General features: G+C 37.4%; 2 protein-coding genes across 3 annotated transcripts in view; both read left to right on the forward strand.

Moving 5' to 3' along the window:
- Positions 1-12,536: 12,536 nt before the first annotated feature.
- On the forward strand, positions 12,537-25,145 carry LOC126281363 (tubulin-specific chaperone A). Its single transcript, XM_049980277.1, has 2 exons — positions 12,537-12,831; positions 24,340-25,145. The coding sequence occupies exons 1-2, from the start codon at positions 12,702-12,704 to the stop codon at positions 24,558-24,560; spliced, it is 351 nt and encodes a 116-aa protein (XP_049836234.1). The 5' UTR covers positions 12,537-12,701; the 3' UTR covers positions 24,561-25,145.
- LOC126281362 (programmed cell death protein 7-like) overlaps positions 24,728-27,028 on the forward strand; it is a 45,993-nt gene continuing 43,692 nt past the window's right edge. For both annotated transcript variants that reach the window (XM_049980275.1, XM_049980276.1), the window contains exon 1: positions 24,728-25,228. In XM_049980275.1, the coding sequence (XP_049836232.1) occupies positions 24,728-25,228 (501 nt within the window). The remainder of the gene's footprint in view (positions 25,229-27,028) is intronic.

The raw sequence follows: 27,028 nt of genomic DNA on the forward strand, positions 1-27,028 counted from the left end.
TTAAACATTCTAAACAATTACTGTTATAATTAACATATAATATTAATATGATAACAAATAATATACTCACAGTGATAAAACTTAATGCTACATAGAAAATCTCTGTCTTTAATCAATAACACTTTGCACACCCAGTCGTGTAAAGTAATGAGCGTACAAAACACATCCATTGTTATGGTGATACTTTGTATATCATTAGCTCGCTATCGCTCGACACTGTACTGCTTGTACTCCCATGTATTTAGGATACAGTATCTATTCAGGATTAAACTAACAGTTTAATTTATCATGACTAAGTATGGAGATTACACTCATTAAAATGTTTAACTGAGTCATACATACAGTCAGCCAGAATACTGGCACACTACAGCACTTAAAATTCGCGTCCATTTCTTTGGACTGGGACGTTAAATGGAATAGGACTACTTAATAATACACTCATCATTAATTATGCTCAGTATGCATTCAAAATTAGTTAAAACATTGATGTATTCAATAAACGATTTCCTTCTACACTGACAATCTGAGCCAATGTCAGTGTAATGATTCAGTTAGGTATGTAAATATGAATTCCTTTTATCTATATAACACCTTTATTTTTCTCGTTTTTCTTTATCAAAATCTGGTGAACTGCTATTGTAAAACATTTTAGAACACCCCCAACGGGGTCCTCGCTCTTATTCTCTTTTAATATGTCAGTGAAATTGTTAATAAACTGATTTAAATTTCTTCTGTTGTATTAGGATATTCTCTGAATCAATTGTGTCTCCACCACTGTTTGGATACCAGCTTAAAACTGATATTATCAGCCATACTTTTTATTTATTTTATCCTTTCTATTTTATTTTCTATGAGGGAATAAATACGCAAAGGGGAAAATAAAACTTATGTGATTCAGAACTAATTTTAACTTACTAGCACTTTACTTGTTATTATCCTCAAAGTTCTTCAGTTACATTTACAAGGTGTTATCATGTATGAGTGACAGCAAGAGCTAACTTCCAAACGAATCGATATGTAACGCACCAACAAAATTCAAACAAAAAGCGTGAGCACCACTACCACTTGTGTCCCTTAAATTAGAATGATTCTAGACTAAAATTCTGCCTCTTCTGGTGTTGGCTATGGCATTATGTCTATCAGATCCTAAGTTAGAGTGCGCAGTGTGACACAGTAGGCTCGTTTTCTTGTGTCTCTGTGTCTTTTAACTGGTCAGCTATTAATTGAGACTTCTTCTCAACGAAAAAACCACCTTAAAACGACACTAACCGCGTAGTACATACATACAAAATTATACAAGATGGCAGCCGAAGTAAATCGCGAATGTGATATTCCTGTTAGTAAACAAACAAATTGCGAGAAAATGTGTGAAAAGTGCAAACAATTCAGTGTTTACCTTAATAATATGTGCTTGGTGTGTCATGTTGCCAGAAAAACAACCGAAATAAAGACTGACGTTTCGTTCTCAACTACAGAGAACATCTTCCGAGGTGAGTCGACGAGAACGAAACGTCAGGGAGAAGAAGTTCTACAGATCGACCACGGCAATTTAGCCTAGAAGTGTTTACTGATGAATACTTGGGATTGTAAGAAAAAAATTAAGCTCTGATAATAAAACAATTTATAGCCTTCCATTCAAAGACATAAAAGAAGGGTGTATACATGGAGAACCCTGGAGATACTAAAAGGTATCAGATAGATTATATAATGGTAAGACAGAGATTTAGGAACCAGGTTTTAAATTGTAAGACATTTCCAGGGGTTATGACCTGTAGAATAAAATTGAAGAAACTGCAAAAAGGTGGGGATTTAAGGAGATGGGACCTGGATAAACTGAAAGAACCAGAGGTTGTACAGGGACCTGGATAAACTGACTAAACAAGAGGTTGTACAGAAATTCAGGGAGAGCATAAGGGAAAAATTGAGAGAAATGGGGGAAAGAAATACAGTAGAAGCAGAATGGGTAGCTTTGAGGGATGAAGTAGTGAAGGCAGCAGAGAATCAAGTAGGTAAAAAGACGAGGGCTAGTAGAAATCCTTGGGTAACAGAAGAAATATTGAATTTAATTGATGAAAGGAGAAAATATAAAAATGCAGTAAATGAAGCAGGCAAAAAGGAATACAAACATCTCAAAAATGAGATCGACAGGAAGTGCAAAATGGCTAAGCAGGGATGGCTAGAGGACAAATGTAAGGATGTAAAGGCTTATCTCACTAGGGCTAAGATAGATACTGCCTACACTAAAATTAAAGAGACCTTTGGAGAAAAGAGAGCCACTAGTATGAATATCAAGAGCTCAGATGGAAACCCAGTTCTAAGCAAAGAAGGGAAAGCAGAAAGGTGGAAGGAGTATATAGAGGGTCTATACAAGGGCGATGTACTTGAGAACAATATTATGGAAATGGAAGGAGATGTAGATGAAGATGAAATGGGAGATACGATACTGTGTGAAAAGTTTGACAGAGCACTGAAAGACCTGAGTCGAAACAAGGCCCCCGGAGTAGACAACATTCCATTGGAACTGCCTTGGGAGAGCCAGTCCTGACAAAACTCTACCATCTGGTGAGCAAGATGTATGAAACAGGCGAAATACCCTCAGACTTCAAGAAGAATATAATAATTGCAATCCCAAAGAAAGCAGGTACTGACAGATGTGAAAATTACCGATTACAGATTAATAAGCCACAGCTGCAAAATACTAACGCGAATTCTTTACAGGCGAATGGAAAAACTAGTAGAATCCTACCTTGGGGAAGATCAGTTTGGATTCTGTAGAAATACTGGAACGCGTGAGGCAATACTGACCTTATGACTTATCTTAGAAGAAGGAATAAGGAAAGGCAAACCTATATTTCTAGCATTTGTAGACTTAGATAAAGTTTTTTACAATGTTGACTGGAATACTCTCTTTCAAATTCTAAAGGTGGCAGGGGTAAAAGACAGGGAGTGAAAGGCTATTTACAATTTGTACAGAAACCAGATGGCAGTTAAAAGAGGGACATGAAAGGGAAGCAGTGGTTAGGAAGGGAGCGAGACAGAGTTGTAGCCTCTCCCCAATGTTATTCAATCTGTGTATTGAGCAAGCAGTAAATGAAACAAAAGAAAAATTCGGAGTAGGTATTAAAGTCCATGGAGAAGAAATCAAAACGTTGAGGTTCGCCGATGACATTGTAATTCTCTAAGAGACAGCAAAGGACTAGGAAGAGCAGTTGAACGGAATGGACAGTGTCTTGAAAGGAGGATATAAGATGAACATCAACAAAAGCAAAGCGAGGATAATGGAATGTAGTCAAATTAAATCGGTTGATGCTGAGGGAATTAGATTAGGAAACGAGACACTTAAAGTAGTAAAGGAGTTTTGCTATTTGGGGAGCAAAATAACTGATGATGGTCGAAGTAGAGAGGATATAAAATGTAGATTGGCGATTTGCAAGGAAAGCGTTTCTGAATAAGAGAAATTTGTTAACATCGAGTATAGATTTAAGTGTCAGGAAGTCGTTTCTGAAAGTATTTGTATGGAGTGTAGCCATGTATGGAAGTGAAACATGGACGATAAATAGTTTGGACAAGAAGAGAATAGAAGCTTTCGAAATGTGGTGCTACAGAAGAATGATGAAGATTGGATGGGTAGATCACATAACTAATGAGGAAGTATTGAATAGAATTGGGGAGAAGAGGAGGTTGTGGCACAACTTGACTAGAAGAAGGGATCGGTTGATAGGACATGTTCTGAGGCATCAAGCTATCACCAATTTAGTATTGGAGGGCAGTGTGGAAGGTAAAAATCGTAGAGGGAGACCAAGAAATGAACATACTTCGCAGATTCAGATGGATGTGGGTTGCAGTAAGTACTGGGAGATGAAGAAGCTTGCAGAGGATAGGGTAGCATGGAGAGCTGAATGAAACCAGTCTCAGGACTGAAGACCACAACAACATTCAAAGACATGGTGTAGGGAAACTCCCAGTAGTGATCAATTCTAAGACAAGTTGGATTTGGTCACAACAGTTTACAAGGGACAGTAAAGATAATGCAACAGAAAAAGTAACAAGTGTTCCTCCCAGTAACAACAATGATTTAATGTTATTTCATGTTAATGTACAATCCCTAAGACATAAGCTTAATGTGTTACAGTACTTAGCACACAAAATTAACTGTAGCATACTGTGCATTAATGAGCATTGGTAGCATGACTCAGAAATAGATTTGTGTGTACCTTATGGTTACATATTAGCCACAAAATATTGTAGAACAAATATTGCACATGGTGGAGTTGCAATCTATATCAAAGAAAACTTAACTCTGCAGCATTCAGTGATAGACCAACACAAACATTGCATTGAAGGTGTATTTGAAGTAGCAGTCATAGTAGTGCGTACCCCAAAAAATATCATTGCTTCTGGGTACCGTACGCCAGCCTCTGATGAGGAAGTTCTTATAGGTAAACTAAATTCACTAATCAAATTATTCAGTAAACACAAAAATCACAAAATTTTTATTGCAGGCTACTTCAGTGTCGATATAAGGGAAAGTAGAAAAAATGTAAATGACGTGGTTAACAGCCCAAAGGCACTAAACCGCTACTGTATGAATGACAAACCTACTAGACTAGATGCATGCATGTAATTAATAATGTAAATCAAGTTCAATTAAAGCATGATCTAATTAAGTTATAGTTATCTGATCATGATGGGGTATGGATTAGAATAGGCAGTATGAACCCAGAGAGAACTAAACAGTTAGTCACTTTCAGAATGCTAAAAGAGAACAATATTGTACAGTTGAAACGTGAACTGAAGGTGGCAGATTGGCCAAATAAACTACACAATATAAAAAAATCTTGATGAATGTTTCTCTATGTTTTTACATGTCATTCAAAATGCAGTAGATATTCACTGTCCACTTATCACAAAAAGCTGCACCCCTAACAAGGGAAAAAATCCTCAGCAGTCTAAGTGGTACACTGCAGAGCTCAAGCAAATGAGGAGACTGTTATTTATACTAAAAAATAATAGTGATAAAAAGGAGGAAGCCAGGAAACACTACATGACCCTTAAGAAGTTGTACAAATATAAAATAAAATCACCTAAATGTAAAGTAAATGATGAATATATTGTACACTCAAAAAATGCCTAACAAGCAGCATGGAATACAATAAAAAGTGAAATCAATATGAGCAAACTGGGAGACATAGTTCCTATAGATTGCAACATCCTTAACAAATATTTTATAAATTGTGCCAGCTCTCATTCTTCTCCTTCTTCTTCTTCTTCTTCTTTGGGTAAAAATAATTCTGATAATATTTCAGCTTCTGTAACCCTTCTTAAACAACAAGTATCAGTAACCAAGAAATTCTGTTGGTCAAAAATCACCTCTGGCCACATTATCAAATCTATAAACAAACTTAAAAACTCAAAAACAGAGGACTATTACAGGCTTAGTAACAGTATTGTTAAAAACATAGCCACTGCATTCTTAATGCCACTAACATATCTGACGAATCGCATACTTGAAGAAGGAATATTCCTTGGATGTCTGAAATTGACAGTGACACTCCCAATCTATAAGAAAGGTGACAGATAAACGTCAAACAATTACAGACCTATATCAATAGTGCCCATTATATCGAAAGTAATAGAAAACTACATACATATGCAAATTTACAAGTATTTTGAAAGTAATAAATTATTAAGTAAGAACCAGTTTGGCTTTGATCTGAACTATCGACAACCAAAGCAGTTGAATGTCTCCTTACTAATATATACAAAGGATATGAAAACAAGAAACTCACTTGTGCTACACTGTTAGATTTAACAAAGGCATTCGACTCAGTCACACATGAAATAATGATAAAAAACTAGAACATTATGGTATTGTAGATAAACCATTACAATTTTTTTTCGATGATACTTAAGCAATATGGAACAATTAGTAAAAACTAACTATCAAAAGTCAACACCCATGGAAGTCAATAGAGGAATTCCGCAAGGCTCAGTGCTTGGCCCTTTCCTGTTCATTGTTTACATCAATGACTTCCCAAATTATATGTCTTGCAACAATGTACTGTATGCTGATGATGTGACACTGATAACAGATGGAGAAAATATCCAAGATGTCATAGAATACAACAAAGTAGTAACTGAAATGAGCAGTGGCTGGTGCAGAGCCAATCTCTTATCAATAAAGAAATTGAAAACTGAAGAAATTTACTTCATCCTGAAACCAATTAAACAGAATACAAACAATGTCAAGTTACTAGGTTTACATATAGATCAAAACCTTACATGGCACAGACACACAAATTATCTAAGTGGCAAACTTGCTCAAACTCCCTTTCTATTACATAAGCTCAGACACGTTATCAGTAAAAATCTGCTAATTTCCACATACTTTGCTTTTTTCCATTCACAGTTGCAATATGGGGTTCCTCTTTGGGGTAACTCAGTGGGTTCAAGTACCATCCTCAAGTGGCAAAAGAAAGCAGTCAGGTGCATTTTAAGACTAGCACCAAGACAAAGTTGCAAAAATCATTTCAAAGAACTAAAGATAATGACACTACATAGTATATACATTTATAATTGTTTAATATATGCTAAAGAGAACGTAAAGAACTGAAGTCATGTTCATAATATTCGAAATAGTAGTAACATAGACCTACCATACACAATGCTGACATTAACACAAAAGAACCATAAACACCTTAGCTTAAAATTTTATAACAAACTCCCAAAGACTGTGAGTGAACTGCCGATGAATGACTTTAAGCAAACAATAGAAGTGTGGCTCAAATGTACGCCATATTACTCACTTGATTAGTTTCTAAACAGTGACACAAAAGAGATATGCTACATGAAACAAACAACTGTCATGTGAATTATACCTATATGTTTGTGACAATAATGTACCAACAAAGACTTTTTACATGGATATGTAAGACGTTCCATAAATATATCTTGATACTATTGTATATTTAACTGTTATGATTTATTATAATTATTCTTATTATGATTATTATTACTATTGTGAATGAATAATTGATGTATTATCAATATTACTTTAGCATGCATAACTGCTTGCCCTGCACAGGCAGAATTCTGTAGAATAATAATTATTGTAATTTTTAAAAAAATGTATTGAACACACTGACGATGCCAATTGTATGGAAAACATACTGAAAGGCAAATAAAGATTCTGTTCTGTTCTACACAACATACGATTCATAGCTTCAGCTAGTCACCTTTCCGTGAGCACTCTACCGACCAACAATCAGTCACAACCTCCAGTCTGTTGGTATTTATGAATAAGGAACAGGTTAAAACTTTACAGACCTTTTCCAGACCAGTTAATAAATCCAGTAACAAAGAAATGCAGTGTCTTATGACTCACTACAGCGTCAATTCAACAGTAATGTTGCGTACAATTAAGCCTGTTCCATTCAAGAATACATGATGTTACACAAGAAATTTCGAATTTTTTCAATCGGAACTGGCTGAGAAAAATAACGTGTTGTGTTACTCATACAGAAATGATCTCGTAGTTGCAGTTTCAAAACTTGTAAAGTTTTGCAAATGATACAAGATAAGAAATAAAAAATATCAGTCCTCTTACTGAAAAGGTGGCTAATAAAATATCTGGAGACATTAACAGATGATTTGAGGCAAATGGTTTATCATTGATTTTTGTCAAGACTTACTACATACAGTTCTGTTCTTCTCACAGAACTCCACAGGCAATATAAAATATTTGTCAAACAACAAAACACAGAAAACAGAAAGTGATAGGTTTTTGGGACCACCAATGACTCACAGGCCTGAATTGGAAACTCTGCTACCTAGAACTAATGGAGCACCTTGGTTTAGCTGTGTTTGCAGTAAACGTTGCTACTGAAGGGTATTTAGAAAATGAAGGAACTAGCTTATTCTAGATAATTCCATTCATTAATGAGTTATGGAATCAATTTAAGGAAAATTCATGTTACAAGAACAGTATTTTCAGGATATGGAAATGTGTTATAAGAATTATATATCTGTTGTTTATTCAAGAACTTACTGCAGAGACTTCTCCATAGAAATGGTTTTTTTACAATTACTTCATAATACATATATTGATTAATGTTCCTTATCATAGCCAATATTTCTCTTTTCACAAAAGTAGTGAAAAGTATGAATATAACACCAGGAACAAAAATAACTTCTATGAAGACCTCAGAGGGCTAACATTATTACAGAAAGTAGTCAGATAAATATATTACTCATGCATGTATTCATGCAAACAAATGTAACATATACATGTATATTCAACAAACTACATGAGTACATTAAGTGTCATGTAGGTAATTTTTTGGAGCTTAAGATAGAATTAAATAAATTTTTATTGAGCAAACTACTTCTGCTCTATTGATAACTCTCTTCAAAGAAAGTCTTAAATTTAATGTTTTGGGTTAATGTATAATTATAATTAGCACTGTAAACAATAATGTCACTTGACTTCTGTCCACTTCCCAGAGACCACTCTTTATGTGCTCCATGGAATACAACTAACAGAATGTAAAAAAAAACAAAAAAAGAAGATTCCCTGATACTTTACAAACTTGTTTTAGCATAGTGTTTGGGCAGTTCGATAGAATTCAATATTATATGTAGACTGGAGCAGTATCTGTTCTTTATGCTTGCATAAAAAAAGCCTTACAAAGATTTAAAGTCACTTCTTTTCATTCAGAAAGGTGTCCACTATTCAGCAATATGTATTTTCAATAACAAGACAGCAGCTACAAAATATTTAGCTAATAATATAGTTTAGTTTGAAAAAAGTCTAAAGGATTTATTGGTGGAAAACTCTTTTTACTCCGCTGATGAATTTCTTAGCAGAACCAGTTGCTCAGTGTATGCTATTACAGTCATTTGGGACAACTTTGTACCACTTTATACCATTTTCTGAAAATACTAGACACAAAATAAATTACACATCGCCACAGATATTGTACATTTTACGTCTATAGCTACTGAGGGCTTGGGAAAATAGAAATATATACTATTACGCCCTATTATAGTAAAGTTTTAACTTGAATACTGGTAAAGAGTTACATTATCTTTCAGGGTAACTTCAGATCATCTTAAAAACATAAAATTTTGTCTATATCCAATGCTCTGAGTAAATTTAGATCATGCCAGAAGTACAGCAGTTGTTAATTAGAAGTAAAAACAAACAGTGTTAATTCAATATTGCAAGTTTACTTTCAGATATCAAGATATTTGTGTCGACCTGGCATTGCTCAACTTAAATCGCTGCCACCAGAAGCTGTCTTCAAGGCCAATGTAATTAAAGGTTCATCACTGTCCTAAGAGATTGCAGTAAGTTAAGATAGCTGAAACACTATCTAGAAATCACAGACATTACGAAATTGTTATTTTTAGTACAAAATAATGCAATAGGCGAAGCAGAAGCCATTTGAAAAAAAAATTGGTAAGTGGTAAAAAGATACTGTGACTGGTAAAAAGCTACCATTATTGACTCTAATAATATGACATAATGTGAACAGTGATTACAGTCTGACTTGTGTAAGGATTTTGCGCAGTAATATGTTAATTGTAAAGAAGTGCTGTAAAATGCTTTTTATTCAATTTTTTCGTGAGATAATGCTTGCCTGCAATGGCCTAAGAATTATTATGTGCACCTAACTGTACTGAACATTTAATATTTGGTGACAAGTTTTATATCTTTTGAAACGTAAATATGCTTGAGGATTTTTTTATATATTCCACATCCACAAATGCAATTTCATGTAATCTGGGGGAGATAAATTAGTATACCTGTTCGTATTTTGTAAATATTTATTGACATTCTTCTTTTCGGACATGTTCCACATCCCAGAGGATTTCCTCAATATACTTAAATTGGGACAAAAAATATATCACATTTAATCTAATGTAAACTTTGAGAACTAAAGCGTGCGTCACCAAGGATGGAACTTTCACGCATAGAGGAGGAGTGGTAAGGAATCGTGGGGCGGGGCGGGGGGGATGAGAAGTGCACATCTGGAGCAGGAGGGAAAGGGCAAATAAAGTCCATGTTGTCAAACTGCATTGCTGCGGATAACAGTCAGGCTCATTTGCATATGGTACATTGTATTATATGTTCAATTCTGTGAGGGGAATAATAAATATTAAATCCGATTTCGATCAATCGTCATGAGAGAAATATTAATTCATGTCCACTACTGCACATATTTACTCTGTGTAATGTTGGGAGGCTAGAACAGCTTTGTGAAGACATGAAGTACGATTTTTCTCAAAACGACATTGAAACTGCTCGCAACAATTACCATTTATTGCGATGGTGAACTGCATTACAAGTAAAAATTTAATAGATGGAAAAATTAACTTCAAACACAAGCTGAAATCATTATATTGCTTGACAACTGCTTCTGCTCAACAGTATTTTGAAAAAATGTGTAAGGAGTGGTTGATGTGTGTGTGTGTGTGTGTGTGTGTGTGTGTGTGTGTGTGTGTGTGTGTTTTGACTATAATTAAGTATAATTACTGCATGTAAAAAAATTAGTGGTAGAAAAGACTAATGTAAAAGACTCATTGTCTATTACCTCATGTGCAGGTAATTCACTGTATGTTATCTTGAATGTTTTTTTTTCCTCACACATACCCTTAAAACCCTATTCTATGGGGCTACAATGACAGTGACCCTTGGGTAAACGCAAAACTGTGTGCTCCAATTCACATGCAGAGAAGTCAAGTTTGTACATTCTGTCGCCTGACTTGTATAGTATAAATTAACGAGCTGCAGGAGATCGGCAAGATTTGTTTTATATGGTGCTTACTATTTTTATTTTTAAGCTGGGGACAAATATCCGCTTTTCTGGTGTTTGTACTTGATTTTTTTTCTATAAGTGTTGTATTGTAACAGGCAACGAATGATTTTGAAGCAAGGTATGACAAGAATTGTGAATTATGTCACGAGACTGACAGCATTCATTGCCGAATGGTAATCACTGCTCTTTTTCTTGCACATTAATACGAGGTTATTCTCAGAATTATACCAGAAGGGTCAGCACACAGAATAATTATCCAAGAACCTATCCCTATGAGAACTTTAAAACAGCCAGTACTATCACTCATTTTCCAGCAGCTATTCTTGGAAATATTTCATCAAGGTAATACACTGAAAAATTACCCCTTCTCTTGCATCGTGAATCTTTATATGGGATATAGTTCATACTGCACATTGGTCACTTCTTTGACTAAAAACTGTCTTCTTAACATATCTGGAACCAAAGACTTTTAAACTTCTTTACCTTGGAGAAGCACTCACCATTGAAGCCTGCATAACTGTAACACGCTTTTGTTATGTCGGGCATTCATCATTCACATGGAGCACTTTAAAACATCGTTGTTAAAACTATCAGTTTGTGTTACAGGTTCCCTGCGACTCTGCTGCTTACCAGGCGACACGAAACCAACTATTTCTACAGTTCCTACAGCTCTCACACTTTCCTTTACAGTTCTCTTGATCGAAACCACATGGTTCTGGAGTCGGTTCTTGTGTGTTTCCAATGTCAATAGTAGGAGACCTCCTTTTAAATTTCCGTTTGAAAATGTTATAAGTGCGGTTAATAATCCTCCTCACCTGCTTGTGAAGCACCTCACGTTTATTGCCATCACCTGTCTCTTTTTCAATCGCACTTAAACAATTACAAGATACACATTCACAGCTATACTGCTGCAAGAAAGAAAAAAAAAAGGGAAACAAAAAATTTGGTAGATGAATGAATAATTTGGCTGTCGTAAAGTTCGGCAACAGTGCAACATGAGGAACAGAGATTTTCGCCCTCTAGATGTAACTCTCTGCTAGCCGCTCGGAAAGAGAATGAATGTTTCAAGAATGAGATTTTCACTCTTCAGCGGAGTGTGCGCTGATATGAAATTTCCTGACAGATTAAAACTGTGTGCCGGGCCGAGACTCTAACTCGTCACCTTTGCCTTTCTCGGGCAAGTGCTCTACCAACTGAGCTACCCAAGCACCACTGACGATCCTTCCCCGCAGCTTCAGTTCTGCCATTACTGGCCGCTGGTGGTTAGTGGAGGGGGATGCGCACAACGGCTGAAAATTGGGCTGCCTTCTTACATGATGCGAACAATAATACCTATGCTTCAGTGATGAACCTACTCTAGTTTTCCGTTGGCAGTTTTGTTGTCTATATGGCACAGATATTAAATGGCAAGACACACTTGAGCTTTGTGTTTTGCAAAGTTTAGGTTCAGATTCATCTAGATTGTACTTTAATTGATTGATCTTCGAGGGAAGGAGAACTTTGTGATCATTTTAAAAATATCACGAGAACTAATGTTTGCCATTAGGGAACAACTGTTGTATGTTTACGATGACTAAGCTTTCTTCCTCCAGCTTTTCATGTTTTAAGTAAAATGAAATTTTTCGTAATCCAGATTCTGTTTTACCGCCTTCAGAGGCCAATCTGCTGCGAAGGCGGTAGCAGATCCTCGGAACTCTGTGTTCTTTATCTTCATTGCTCGGTGAGTTGGTATGTCTCTGAATTCTGTAGGGTAGGTCAAAACCAAGTCGGAAGGTAGGTGTTGTTGCAAAGCAATTGGTTAAACGTTGTATCAGGTTTGTTATTTCGTCGATAACGTGGAAATTTGTAATCATTTAATTCCATTGCATAATTCGTTGAAATATGGCGGATCCTAGAGTAAAAGTTATTAAAATCAAGACAGGTGTCGTGAAACGTCTGACGAAGGAAAAGGTGGTATATGAACAAGAAGCAGAGAAACAAAAAGAGAGAGTCCAGAAACTGAAAGAAGAAGGTAAAGCATGTTTGTATTTAAACATTTTATTTCAAATGACTCCATTTACAGCTAATGTCAGCTGGGTTGTGCGCAGCATCTTTACGGAATCGAGTCTCACATGATACTTTGACGTATGAGGTAACCTAGTCCTTATCTCAAGAAATATCGGTGTTTGTCGGAATGTATTGTTCTTCTGCCATTAAATATCCAGTTTGTTACTAATTGGTACAGTAACTGCTTTTTCTCGTTATTGGGTTCTATTGGGAAAATTTTGATTTGTGAAGGAGAAGTTCATTACTGTAACAAAATGTATAAATAAATGCATTGTCATATATTGCACAAAATTTGAATTGCTTAGTGCCCCTTAGGCGCTTCATAAAATTTATCGCATGTATTAGGTAACAATAGTGAAATCATTAGCCAATTCACTGAAAAAGAGCGTAATCTAATACGTAGGAATTATTTCTACGGATATCACTAGTGCACAATTGCGAAAGTTTTCGAAAGCAAGACCACTTTTTTTAACTGTTTCGTTTGGTGATGACTCAAATAGAAAATGTCAACCTTTTGTATACCATTAAGTTGCTTATGAGAAAGTGCCCCACATTCGAATTTACACTAACGGCTTCTCATATTCAGCTGAGAGATGCGCCAATATTCTTGATGAGCTGCAGTATGTTTGCAGACACTGGTACTTCTTGCTCTTACGCGTGTTCGAAAAAATGTGCAGTGTTGCTGTGTTTAACTGTGTCAAATTTTTGCCACGTTCTCAGTCCCTCCTCAATGATGCATCATTTCTGTTCATAGATTGGTTCAAGAGGAGGATATACACTCCCCAAGAGAACTAAATGTATTAAATATTGTTCCCTACACCAACCTTCATTTTAATGATTTTTTTTCTCTACTACTGTATTGCCCCCTGTTCTTCACGGAAATTCATAATGTATACTAGCTTACAATATTGTTACGGACTTCCAAGACATTTTAAAGTCTCACTAGTTGTATTGACATTTTGCCGTTTCTAACAGTCCTCTTGTTACTAATGTGTTGTTCTGTTCCCTTGTGGGCAATGTAACAGGCAGTTTAGAAATACTAATTTATTAATAACAACTGTCAAAATTGTGCAAGACTCTTAGTTCAAAATTGCTTACCCTATATTCAAATTTTACACAATCAGTTTGTCTTATCATACCAATAAATTAATGTTTATGTGCATCCTTCACATATCTTTAACATGTAGATTGTAAAAACATGGAAAGTAATTTTAACTAAAGTATTAAGGTCCTGTAGTAAGTAACTGTCAGATTGTAGAATACATTTTCGGAGCTTTTCCAGTAAAACTTGCGTTTCAGGAGTATGTGCTCTAGCATGCAGGAACACAATATGAAAGAAGTCATTACGACATAGTCTAGTGTGTTAATTGTATAGATTTTTGCAGTTGCTCTTTAAGGAAGAAAGTATCAACGGGTCACTCAATGTCAAGTCATCTAGAGGCAATGACACCCATTATCTAGCAGTGAACCGAGATTTTGTGTCTAATATCGAACTTTTGCAAATTTTTTGTGCTTCAGCAAAAGTGACAAAAAGCAAGATTTCAGAGTACTTGACAGCTCTACACAAAAGTTTTGTCTCGAGTACAGATAGTGTTGAGGATCAGTGGACAAAGTTCAAAATCATCGTACAATACACATTAGATGAGTAGGTGTCAAGCAAGATTGTAATAGGTGGAAAAGAGCCACCGTGGTACTACAACTGAGTTAGAACACTGCTGCAGAAACAAAGGGAACTTCACAGCAAACATAAACATAGCCAAAGCCTTGCAGACAAACAAAAATTACGCGAAGTGAAATGTAGTGTGAGGAGGGCTATGCGAGAGGCGTTCAGAGAATTCGAAAGTATAAGTTCTATCTACTAACTGGACAGAAAATCCTAAGAAATTTTGGTCTTACATCAAAGCGGTAGGTGGATCAAAACAAAATGTCCAGACACTCTGTGACCAAAATGGTACTGCAACAGAGGATGACAGACTAAAGGCCTAAATACTAAATGTCTTTTTCCAAAGCTGTTTCACAGAAGAAGACTGCACTGTAGTTCCTTCTCTAGATTGTCACACAGATGACAAAATGGTAGATATCGAAATAGACGGCAGAGGGTTAGAGAAACAATTAAAAATCACTCAAAATAGGAAAGGCTGCTGGAACTGATGGGATACCAGTTCGATTTTACACAGAGTACGCCAAGGAACTGGCCCCCCTTCTTGCAGCAGTGTACCGTAGGTCTCTAGAAGAGCGTAGCATTAGAAAGGATTGGAAAAGGGCACAGGTCATCCCCGTTTTCAAGAAGGGACATCGAACATATGTGCAGAACTATAGACCTATATCTCTAACGTCAGTCAGTTGTAGAATTTAGGAACCTGTATTGTGTTAGAGTATAATGACTTTTCTGGAGACTATAAATCTACTCTGTAGGAATCAATATGGGTTTCGAAAAAGACTGTCGTGTGAAACCCAGATCGCGCTATTCGTCCACGAGACTCAGAGGGCCATAGACACGGGTTCCCAGGTAGATGCTGTGTTTCTTGACTTCTGCAAGACGTTTGATACAGTTCCCCCTATCCTTTAATGAACAAAGTAAGAGCATATGGTCTATCAGACCAATTGTATGATTGGATTGAAGAGTTCCTAGATAACAGAACGCAGCATGTCATTCTGAATGGAGAGAAGTCTTCCAAAGTAAGAGTGATTTCAGGTGTGCTGTAGGGCAGTGTCGTAGGACCATTGCTATTCACAATATACATAAATGACTTTGTGGATGACATCAGAAGTTCACTGAGGCTTTTTGTGGATGATGCTGTAGTATATCGAGAGGTTGTAACAATGGAAAATTGTACTGAAATGCAGGAGGATCTGCAACGAATTGACACATGGTGCAGGGAATGGCAATTGAATCTCAATGTAGTCAAGTGTAATGTGCTGCGAATACATAGAAAGAAAGATCCTTTATCATTTAGTTACAATATAGGTCAGCAACTGGAAGCAGTTAATTCCATAAATTATCTGGGAGTAGGCATTAGCAGTGATTTAAAATGGAATGATCATATAAAGTTGATCGTCGGTAAAGCAGATGCCAGACTGAGATTCATTGGAAGAGTCCTAAGGAAATGCAATCCGAAGACAAAGGAAGTAGGTTACAGTACACTTGTTCGCCCACTGTTTGAATATTGCTCACCAGTGTGGAATCCGTGCCAGATAGGGTTGATAGAAGAGATAGAGAAGATCCAACGGACTGCAGTGCGCTTAGTTACAGTATCATTTAGTAATCGCGAAAGCGTTACAGAGATGATAGATGAACTCCAATGGAAGACTTTGCAGGAGAGAAGCTTAGTAACTCAGTCTGGGCTTTTGTTGAAGTTTCGAGAACATACCTTCACCGAGGAGTCAAGCTCCTTCCTACGTATATCTCGCGAGGGGACCATGAGGATAAAACCGGAGAGATTAGAGCCCACACAGGCATACCGACAATCTTTCTTTCCACAAACAATACGAGATAAGAATAGAAGGGAGAACCGATAGAAGTACTGAGAGTACCCTCCGCCACACACCGTCAGGTGGCTTGGGGAGTATAGATGTAGATATACATTGTGTTGGTAGCAATTACTGAAAGTGTGATTCAATGTGTTACTTCAAGGAAAACTGTAAATATTTGAAAATTGGTTGCAGTATTTAAACAAAAAATGGTATGCTGAGTTATTTCCCCTGAATATCCTTTCCGACATGTGGTTTTTGAAAACATGGTGGATTTGTCCAATATGTCCTGGAGAGAAATAAAATTACTACCCAAGAGACGTCAACATAAGTACACAAGACAGTATCCAAATTGATCAAAAATTGCGGTATATGAAACAAAATTACAAATTATAAAATAGAGGGCAACTTGTACATTACGTTGCATATGAACACTTTCTTACTTCTGCCATAACCAAATTAACTCAATGTTAAAGTTCATAGCATTTTGTCAAAAGCCAATATTGTCAGCGCTGCACAAAATACTGGTGCTGCACTCTACATTCAAATTGATTTGGAACTACACATGATGACACTGATACTTAGATCATTATTATTTATTTTTTTATTTTATGAGAACCACTTTTCTTCCAACTTTGAGGACTCTTTGCTCCGAGAATAAGTAAGGCCTGTTGCTGTGGTGATATCAACTTCACACAGAATGTGAGAGAAACAAACATCATTATCAGGCCAATAGAAGGATGTGGATGGTCCACGAAGATGCATGAACCATACTGTAAAATCTCCTTCACAATTCCCAAATACCAGGAAGAGTCATATGCACATGCAACATAGCAGATGGGGTGCACAGTGCATTCTGGCATTACTGACGGAAGTGCTTTTGAGAAATCATGCATGATACTAAAATCCATATCGCAGCTCAGCCTTTTTGCTCCAGTGTTGGTTGGTGACATTTGTACAATGTGATGTATAGATAGTGTTCCAGAAGTTGGTTTTTGCACTTGTGAAGTGCTGAGAAAGATAATGTCCTACTTCATTTCATTTTTTGAAACAGAGAGAAATGAAATGCCTTGCAGGTTATTTATTTATTTAGCGATCTGCGGAAATTTTATGATGTATGGATGTTGTCAGGTTGTGTACATTCATATATTTATACAGTTTGTTGTTACATGTAGTTAAACATTGTGACATACAAGTTATTTACAATCATTTTTTGCTCCTTATTAGGCTGGCCGCAGTGGGCGAGCGGTTCAAGGCACTTCAGTCCAGAACCACGCGGCTGCTACGGTCGCAGGTTCAAATCCTGTCTCAGGCATGGATATGTGTGATGTCCTTAGGTTGGTTAGGTTGAAGTAGTTCTATGTCGAGAGGACTGATGACCTCAGATGTTAAGCCCCATAGTGCTTAGAGCCATTTGAGCTCCTTATCAAAACGTTACATATGGTATTGTGAAACAAAAGTTATTTACAATCATTTTGTACTAAGGAATTCACTTATAGTGTAAAAGCAGTGTTCCTGCAAAAACAATTTAAGATTTTTCCTAAAACTGTACATGTTGTCTGTTTCTTTCATTTTCTGTTGCAGTTTATTATACAGTTTTGCACCTTCATACAAGGAGCCATTTTGAGTTGTATATTTATTATTCCTGTCTAGGTGAAGACAGTGACTTGTTCTTATACTATAGTTATGAACGCTGCCATTTGTGCTATAATTTTCTATATTTTTCTTAATGTACACTGTGGTTTGGAATATAAATTCACAAGGAACAGTTAGAATTTCTAAGATTTTGACAAGTTCTCTGCAGTGGGCCCACTTACTTACTGCTCTCTTTTGCATTTTAAATACTGTTTGTAAATTCTGAGCACTGTTTCCCTAAAAATAATACCATAACTGATTACTGAATGAACATAACTAAAGTGTACAGTTCTCAAACATTCATTACTGCATCCGGATGCAAGGACTCGTCAAGTGCATAAAATATTGTGGAGACGTTTTTCAAGAGCTTCATAGGATGTTCATTCCACTTCATTTGGCTGTCAATGTGCAACCCTATGAATTTCATCTATGGAGATGTTATCTAGTTTTAAATTGAAGGGACCCTGTTTTCTGTTCATTCTAAAGCATATTGTATTTGTTTTCTTTATGTTGACAGTTACTTTGTTTTCATGAGACCACTTGTGAACATCCTTCAGCACTTCAGTAGAATTTTCCAGCATTTGTGCTGGTGTCTTACTGGTGATTACTATGTTGCTGTCATCAGCAAACAATATCTTCTCTCCATGGCTCATATGTTGTGGGAAATAATTTATATAGCCTACACCAGAAACAATACTGGGCCCAGTACACTCCCTCGAAGGACCCCTATATTGATATATTTTGGATCAGATATATGTTTCTCAATGTACTTCAATCCATTGGAGATGTGTAATCTCTACTGACTGTACTGTTTCCTAGATATGAACGAAACCATTTGAGAACCACTCCCCTTACTCCTAGTGTCTCTACCTTATGTGACAGAATTCAAATACCTGTGAAGCTATAAGTATTTGATCCTTATAAACTCTTTGCAAACTTGTTTTTGTGGCAAGTCTTTTTAACAGTGCCACCAATACCATCACAGGGAGATTTGCCATGGCTGGTAGAAAAAGAGGGATTAACAGAAACGCCGGATTCCACCCATCTACTTTGACCAATGACGTCACCGATATGGTGGAAACGACCATTCACAACTGCTCCCATACCGCGACTATGACGTTATTATGTAAACATGACAAACACAAAAATATTTCAAAAAACCATCAAACATTTATTCCTACAAAAATATAATGAAACTAACGGGACAAGCGGGGGGAATTGACAGTTTTTGGGTTGGCACAAACTAAAAATACAGTCACGCCACTAAACCAAATGACAAAAACGATAAAATAAAATGACCACAACCTTCCCAAAAACAACTAAAAGCAATAGTCACTGGAATCGAACACTTCCCTTGACCTATATAGGTCAACAGATGCTACCGATACCAAGCTATAAATCTCAGAACTTTCACCACCACCACACTAAATACCACCATTACAAAAACACCTAGAAAATCAAAATTGGAATCTTAACACTTCCCTTGACCTGTTATCCTCCATCTCAACATATAGTTGTCCCTGGTCCAAGACTCTGGAACTTCAGTAAGCCTCACTTCTTCACTACACACTGAACACGACTTCATCCACGAATCCAAATAGTTGGAGAAATTTTATTAAGAGATAATGCATGGCCCCCAGTCATCGCCGACACCCGAAAACTGTTGGCCTTGTCAGTCATATCCGTACCTACCAAAGACATAAACAAAGCAATTTACCAAAATTCACACACAACAATCAGAAAAAACTGCAATAACGTCAACATAACAAAACCAAAATCGTTAACTCGCTGAAAAATATTCCGCTGAAAGCACAGTCACTACGAATACCACACGTGCAATGCTACCACGCAAGTAAACCCCCATACGCCACATAACACGCTACCCATAAACACACCACCAGAAAGAACCACCAACTGCAACAATACACCACCTATAAACAAGCCACACATGCAAACTAAACAAAAAATCACCTAACCCACAACACATGAACACACCACCAGATAGCATCACCGATCACATCAAAACGTCTACAAACAAGCCACTCTCACAAACTAAGTTCCACACCATCGTGACCTCACACACAACAGCACACCACAGGTCAAAGTCGACGGGTGGAATCGGACGCTTCCGTTGACCCATGCCACCTGCACTTTGTTGAAATTGTGTTCATGGTAACAGATATTTCTGAAATTCTTACAATTTTTATATTGTGCAGCACAAAATTTCAACATATGCACGGTGAATTTTTGGAAATCCATACTTCAAAAAAAAAAATTCAGTACAGTCTTCAGAGTCTGGTACGCCAAGGCAACATCTTGTCCTAGATCATCAGAAACAATACAAATACTTTTTGCATGCAGCTATTTGTCTTTTTCGTAATAGATATGGACAATGTGAAGAGTGCAGCTGCCATTGTTCCAATGCTTCCACTGTACTTCATCTTGAACAACAAAATTGAGATTTTCACTGAAATCCATAAAAATTAACACTGATTCTGTATAAAGTGTTTCATTCTTCATTTTTAGACAATCAGATTGTGATTGAGAAGTAAGTGTAGAGGAAGTTTTTTCAGTTTTCTTAATTAATGTGTCACAGAATTCTGATCGAGAAGTGATTTGAACACTTAGTCATTCTGTCAGTTGATACCCATAGACTGTACTGAATCACCTCATCAGGATCATAGTCTTAGATTTAATTTTCTAGGTAGAATTGAAGCAATGAACTGGTGGGACATTTTTCACACAGATTAAGCATATAGGCTTGGTTATTTATATCACGTGTTATTGTGTTGATTAGATCTTTGTATGTTTCTTTAATAGACACAGAATGAATTTAGAAACAATTTAACGTTCTGGTGGTACACGCATACACATACGGTGTGCGTTCCTAATGATCGTGCAAGTATATGCTGTTTTGGTTGAAGAGAAGCAGGTTTTGAGAATCCCACTTTGTCTTCAGGATACTTTTTTTATAGAAAGAATACATTTGGTTAAATTACTTAACACAAGATGCTTTTATTCATAGCTATTTTCGCTGGTGCTCACTTTCTTTTTTCTTGGGCATAATTCTTGTATTTTTGTCATCCAAATAAAAACGCTTTACTTTTTTGCACCCTATCATCTTTCCTCTTTTTCTGCTCAGCCATTGATAAAATACTCTTCTCCATTAAAAGAGCCCTTTCCTGTCATACCAAATATTCAAAAACGTGAAATTTGGATCTGACTTTCTGTCAAGACCAAGTTAGCAGCACAAGAGTAAGTATTGAAATTTTTCATGATTATTTACATATTCAGTTTTCTGTTAGATTTTGTCAGTGGGATCATCACGATAATTTCCCTTTTCTTCCAATTCTGTTAAATCACTGTTGGAGATAGTGCTTGATCAGCAGCCAGCTCAACTTGATATGTATGTGAAATTTTTAGTTTTCAGAGCCCCAGCTGCTGATTACAGCTGATTACAGCTTGGCTGCTGCATATGGACCATGCGGAACAACTGAATGCAGCTAGTATTGAGCACAGATTTTTCAGGTGTATACAAACTAATTTCACATAATCCAGATGAAACGGATCTTTTATGACACTTCAAGGGATCACAGCAAATTTTCTTATATATAGAGAACCTGCTCAGGTTTGTGTTTGACACACACACACACACACACACACACACACACACACACACACACACACACACGACGAAACACTTAAATCACAGTATGAATGACTGTTGATTTTGCCATAATAAAAGTTCTTGTTCTTCACAGGTCAGTTCATTCTCACAAGCCAGGGCATTATCACATATATCTTGCAGATACTGTCCAAGAGAATACTGCTTCAGTCGTAAAACCAATATTTGTCATAAATAACTCTAAAGATGGTTAGTGTAACCTAAAAAGTAATTAAATAATGAAAAATCATTCTATCCCATTGTTTCATTAGAAAGGTATTTCACATTATTATTGTAACATTAGGGGATTTACTTTTGTTTTGGAATGAATAGTTAAAAACTACAACAGTCGAATTTTCAACCAATGATTGACTCTGGGTACAACTCGGAACTGCATGCTCAGTGAACACGACTCAAACCAAAGGGTGATGCAGTACATATAGTGGCAATAAAACAAAGTTCTCATAAATGATTTGTTCCTAGGGAAACCGAGTGTAGCCAACTTCAACTTCAGCAATTTAGTGGTGACATGGTAGTCATGAATTATCAACTTTAATATTTCTTTTACGATATCATTGTTTTTCACACTTCCCATTATTTCTACAAACACGATTATTTTTGAGACATAATGGAATATTTATAATTCTTTCAAAGCTACCTGTGAGGGGCGATACCTTAAAAAATATAATGTCCATGCATGGATTTTGTTTAAAAGAAATTATTTACAATTTTTTTATGGGTTTTAGATGGATATGCACTACAAGAAGCATGACTACAAAAATATAAACCTTCCTCTTTAACTAAAAAAAAAATTCAAGCTTCCATTGCAAAAACTATTGGTACAATTGCATTTTAAAATTATAAAGGAGCTCGTCTATGAAATCCTGAATCTATACAACTTCATTTTATCATAAGTGAAAAAGTAATTGACCTGCAACATTCACATTTTGGAAGTGTGAATATATCTAGGTAAACTTCCACTTCCTAAAATTTCAAGGATTTGTTTGAAGGTGGGTGTTATTTTCTGAAACTTCTGGATGATTTAACATGGAATGACCCCAACCATATCCGTTCCATATGACAACTGCCAAAAGTTTCTCATTTAGAATTAATCTTTTAACACATCTGGTGTGGCTGCTAAACAAGAACTATCACTCCACTGTGTCCACTGGGGCTTGAAGTGAGGGCCTAGAATTTCATTAATGTTAGCAATGTACATATGTTCGCAATGACTCCTTTCAGATGTAACTTCAGAAGCAAAAGTTTGCATGCATCTTTTTCATCTGCAAACATGTTGAGATACAGTCTTTCAGACAGATTGATCTGGAACATAGCCTGAAGCTGTATTACATAATGCAAAAACCTTTGACGAGTGAGGATGATCTAGCTTATATTCTTCTATGATGCAGAAAATTAGTTTAATTAGTAATAATACATAATAGGCAGCAGTTGTTTGAAGATACTGTTATCACTGTTTGTTTGATTAATTAAGCTGTAGGTGTCACTTCACAATCAGTCGTGTTCGCAGGTTTCTTTCTGCTTTAGCTTCTAAGTTTTACAGTGTTTGTTTGCCTTATTTTGGCTTCTAGTCCATATCTAAGTGTGTCTAATTCTCACAGTTATAATACCATTAAAATGAGGAAGAATTAAGAACACCACTTCAGGTTTCATTATCATTACTCTAATATGCAGTTTACATAGTCTTAAGGCATCATCTTCAAATGCTAAATCGTGTCAGTTGATGACAAAGGTATTGGTGCAACACTTCACATGTTGCCAGTTGACATGATGCAGAATTTGAAGAAGCTGCCATCACTGAAGTGTGCTGACATTATTGTAACGTGAGCTAGGTCTCCGAACTGTCTATTGCTGTTGTCTCTGTAGATCACGCCGCATTTGAGACACTGGAATGGGTCTAGGCTATTTGACTGGAACAATTATAATTATTGGGTGTTCCTTTGGGTTCTCCTTGTGTTTCTTTATGTAACTACTAAAAAAGGGGTACATTATTGAATACATCTGATTTTCTAAGTAAGATCTGTTCCTCGGCTGTACTCCAGGTGTTATTTATAAACTAGCACTAAGCTGAGAGATTGTAATTGCTCAATTTGTAACTGTACAGTAGATGAAATGCTATGGAAGTGAACATAGAATTTTAAGCTATTGTGAACCCTCGCATTTTTTGGACTTACATAATAATTTATTTTTCTTTTATCTGATTATTCCATAAGTGTAACTGGTAAAATGCTATTCAGATTTAATACATTTTGTACTTTATTGACCAGTCTTCTAAAACAGTGAGTGAAATTGGATTGTAAGTAATGCAACGGACGCCTGAAGGAGGTATCTCGGTTAGACAGTTTTTATTATGTTTTGTTGTGGAAATCTCTTTTAGGTTTGATACTTAGTGTGTGCGTGTGTCATTACATTATTCGGAGTAGCATCTATTGACTCATTGCTCTGAGGGAATTTAATGTTCTTTCACCACACTCAATTCAACTTTATCTTGCTTGTGTTTATAATCTCAGAATGAAGGAATCTGTATACAAGTCTATAACCCTTTTCCCTATTACATTCTGAAATTTCATCAGTATAAGTGTGTGTGTGTGTGTGTGTGTGTGTGTGTGTGTGTGTGTGTGTTTCCCCCCCAAAATCCGTTTAATTAAATGTGTACTTACTTCGGCATAAATTATTTCTTTACAGAAAAAGATGAACATATTATACGGAAACAAGAAGAAGTATTGCAGGAGTCTATGATGATGGTTCCAGATTGCCAGCGACGCTTATGGAAGGCTTATGAGGAACTCAAGGGAATAATTGACAATGAATCAGACATGGCTGAAAATGAAGATTATATGGCAGCTGTTAAGGCTTTGGAAGATGCGAAACCTCAGCTACCAACAATAATGGCAAACATGTCTTAAAACTTTATTGAACTAATTGTATTCTAAAAGACAGTTTTAATGACATTCCGTGCTTCATATTAAAAGTGACAGCACTAATAATTTGCATTTAACATAAGTTTAATATTTTGTGTACTTTGAAGGACTAAAAGGAAAAGGTATAGGTATCAAGACTGACAGTGCAAAAAATGGCAAACAACCTAGCATCTCCGTCACAGTGCATTACAGATAGTGACAAATTTGCGTTGTGGCATCCTCCCCCACATGGAGTAACTCCTCCAGCTTCAGTGCCATCCTGCTTCAATGTACCACCTCCCCCTTTTTCACAGCCTCCTCCAACATCCATACACAGGCTACCACCACCACCACCTCCTCCTCCTCCTCCACCCCCTCCCCCACCTGCTATTCCTCCTCCTCCTCTTCAATTCTGCACATATCCCCCTTTTGTTGCTCCTGCACAGCAAATTTTCAACTTGCCAAATAATGGAAACAACACTGCTCACATCCACACAGTCCAGGATACTCAGCAGAGTTCGTGTTTCCAAGTTCAAACTTCATCTTGGATTTCTTCTCAGGATAATTTAGGTGTGCAGTTTGATGATGAAAGTCAAGATGAAAAGTGGGTGAGACAGTTCCTGTTTCAGAGAAGACAGCCTCTTCAGCAAAGACCAGCTCCAAGAAAACTGAAGGTCAGTAACAAAATAAGAATGCCTACTTAAATTTCGTATTTTGATAACTTTTGTACTTAAAAAAGGCAGAAGATTTTGATATTGACAACCGTTCTCCAGTAGTACAGAGATTGTAGTGGAAGTTGCTCTCATAGGTTACCTATATCACTTTAAGTTTCTTTTGAGTGGACTGAACCTAGCAATAGTAGATGTTGACTTTGACCTGAGATATTATGTTGTGGTGTATGACCTCATACGTGCATTGATAGAATACTAAAAAAAAAAAAAAAAAAAAAAAATTGTTGCTTCGAGGCTGCTTTAAAAAAATATATATATATACACACACACACACACACACTCCTGGAAATTGAAATAAGAACACCGTGAATTCATTGTCCCAGGAAGGGGAAACTTTATTGACACATTCCTGGGGTCAGATACATTACATGATCACACTGACAGAACCACAGGCACATAGACACAGGCAACAGAGCATGCACAATGTCGGCACTAGTACAGTGTATATCCACCTTTCGCAGCAATGCAGGCTGCTATTCTCCCATGGAGACTATCATAGAGATGCTGGATGTAGTCCTGTGGAACGGCTTGCCATGCCATTTCCACCTGGCGCCTCAGTTGGACCAGCGTTCGTGCTGGACGTGCAGACCGCGTGAGACGACGCTTCATCCAGTCCCAAACATGCTCAATGGGGGACAGATCCGGAGATCTTGCTGGCCAGGGTAGTTGACTTACACCTTCTAGAGCACATTGGGTGGCACGGGATACATGCGGACGTGCATTGTCCTGTTGGAACAGCAAGTTCCCTTGCCGGTCTAGGAATGGGTTCGATGACGGTTTGGATGTACCGTGCACTATTCAGTGTCCCCTCGACGATCACCAGAGGTGTACGGCCAGTGTAGGAGATCGCTCCCCACACCATGATGCCGGGTGTTGGCCCTGTGTGCCTCGGTCGTATGCAGTCCTGATTGTGGCGCTCACCTGCACGGCGCCAAACACGCATACGACCATCATTGGCACCAAGGCAGAAGCGACTCTCATCGCTGAAGACGACACGTCTCCATTCGTCCCTCCATTCACGCCTGTCGCGACACCACTGGAGGCGGGCTGCACGATGTTGGGGCGTGAGCGGAAGACGGCCTAACGGTGAGCGGGACCGTAGCCCAGCTTCATGGAGACGGTTGCGAATGGTCCTCACCGATACCCCAGGAGCAACAGTGTCCCTAATTTGCTGGGAAGTGGCAGTGCGGTCCCCTACGGCACTTCGTAGGATCCTACGGTCTTGGCGTGCATCCGTGCGTCGCTGCGGTCCGGTCCCAAGTCGACGGGCACATGCACCTTCCGCCGACCACTGGCGACCACATCGATGTACTGTGGAGACCTCACGCCCCACGTGTTGAGCAATTCGGCGGTATGTCCACCCGGCCTCCCGCATGCCCACTATACGCCCTCGCTCAAAGTCCGTCAACTGCACATACGGTTCACGTCCACGCTGTCACGGCATGCTACCAGTGTTAAAGACTGTGGTGGAGCTCCGTATGCCATGGCAAACTGGCTGACACTGACGGCGGCGGTGCACAAATGCTGCGCAGCTAGCGCCATTCGACGGCCAACACCGCTGTTCCTGGTGTGTCCGCTGTTCCGTGCGTGTGATCATTGCTTGTACAGCCCTCTCGCAGTGTCCGGAGCAAGTATGGTGGGTCTGACACACCGGTGTCAATGTGTTCTTTTTTCCATTTCCAGGAGTGTAGTTTGTAGTGATGGCTTGATTTGTAGTTGAGATGAAGTTCTATGTAAAGATGG

This window comes from Schistocerca gregaria, chromosome 7, assembly GCF_023897955.1.
Source record: "Schistocerca gregaria isolate iqSchGreg1 chromosome 7, iqSchGreg1.2, whole genome shotgun sequence".
NCBI lineage: Eukaryota > Metazoa > Arthropoda > Insecta > Orthoptera > Acrididae > Schistocerca > Schistocerca gregaria.

Coding starts and splice junctions, on each gene's coding strand:
- LOC126281363 (XM_049980277.1), top strand. CDS start 12,702: ATGGCGGATCCTAGAGTAAAAGTTATTAAAATCAAGACAGGTGTCGTG. Junction 12,832..24,339: donor CCAGAAACTGAAAGAAGAAG/GTAAAGCATGTT, acceptor ATTTCTTTACAG/AAAAAGATGAACATATTATA.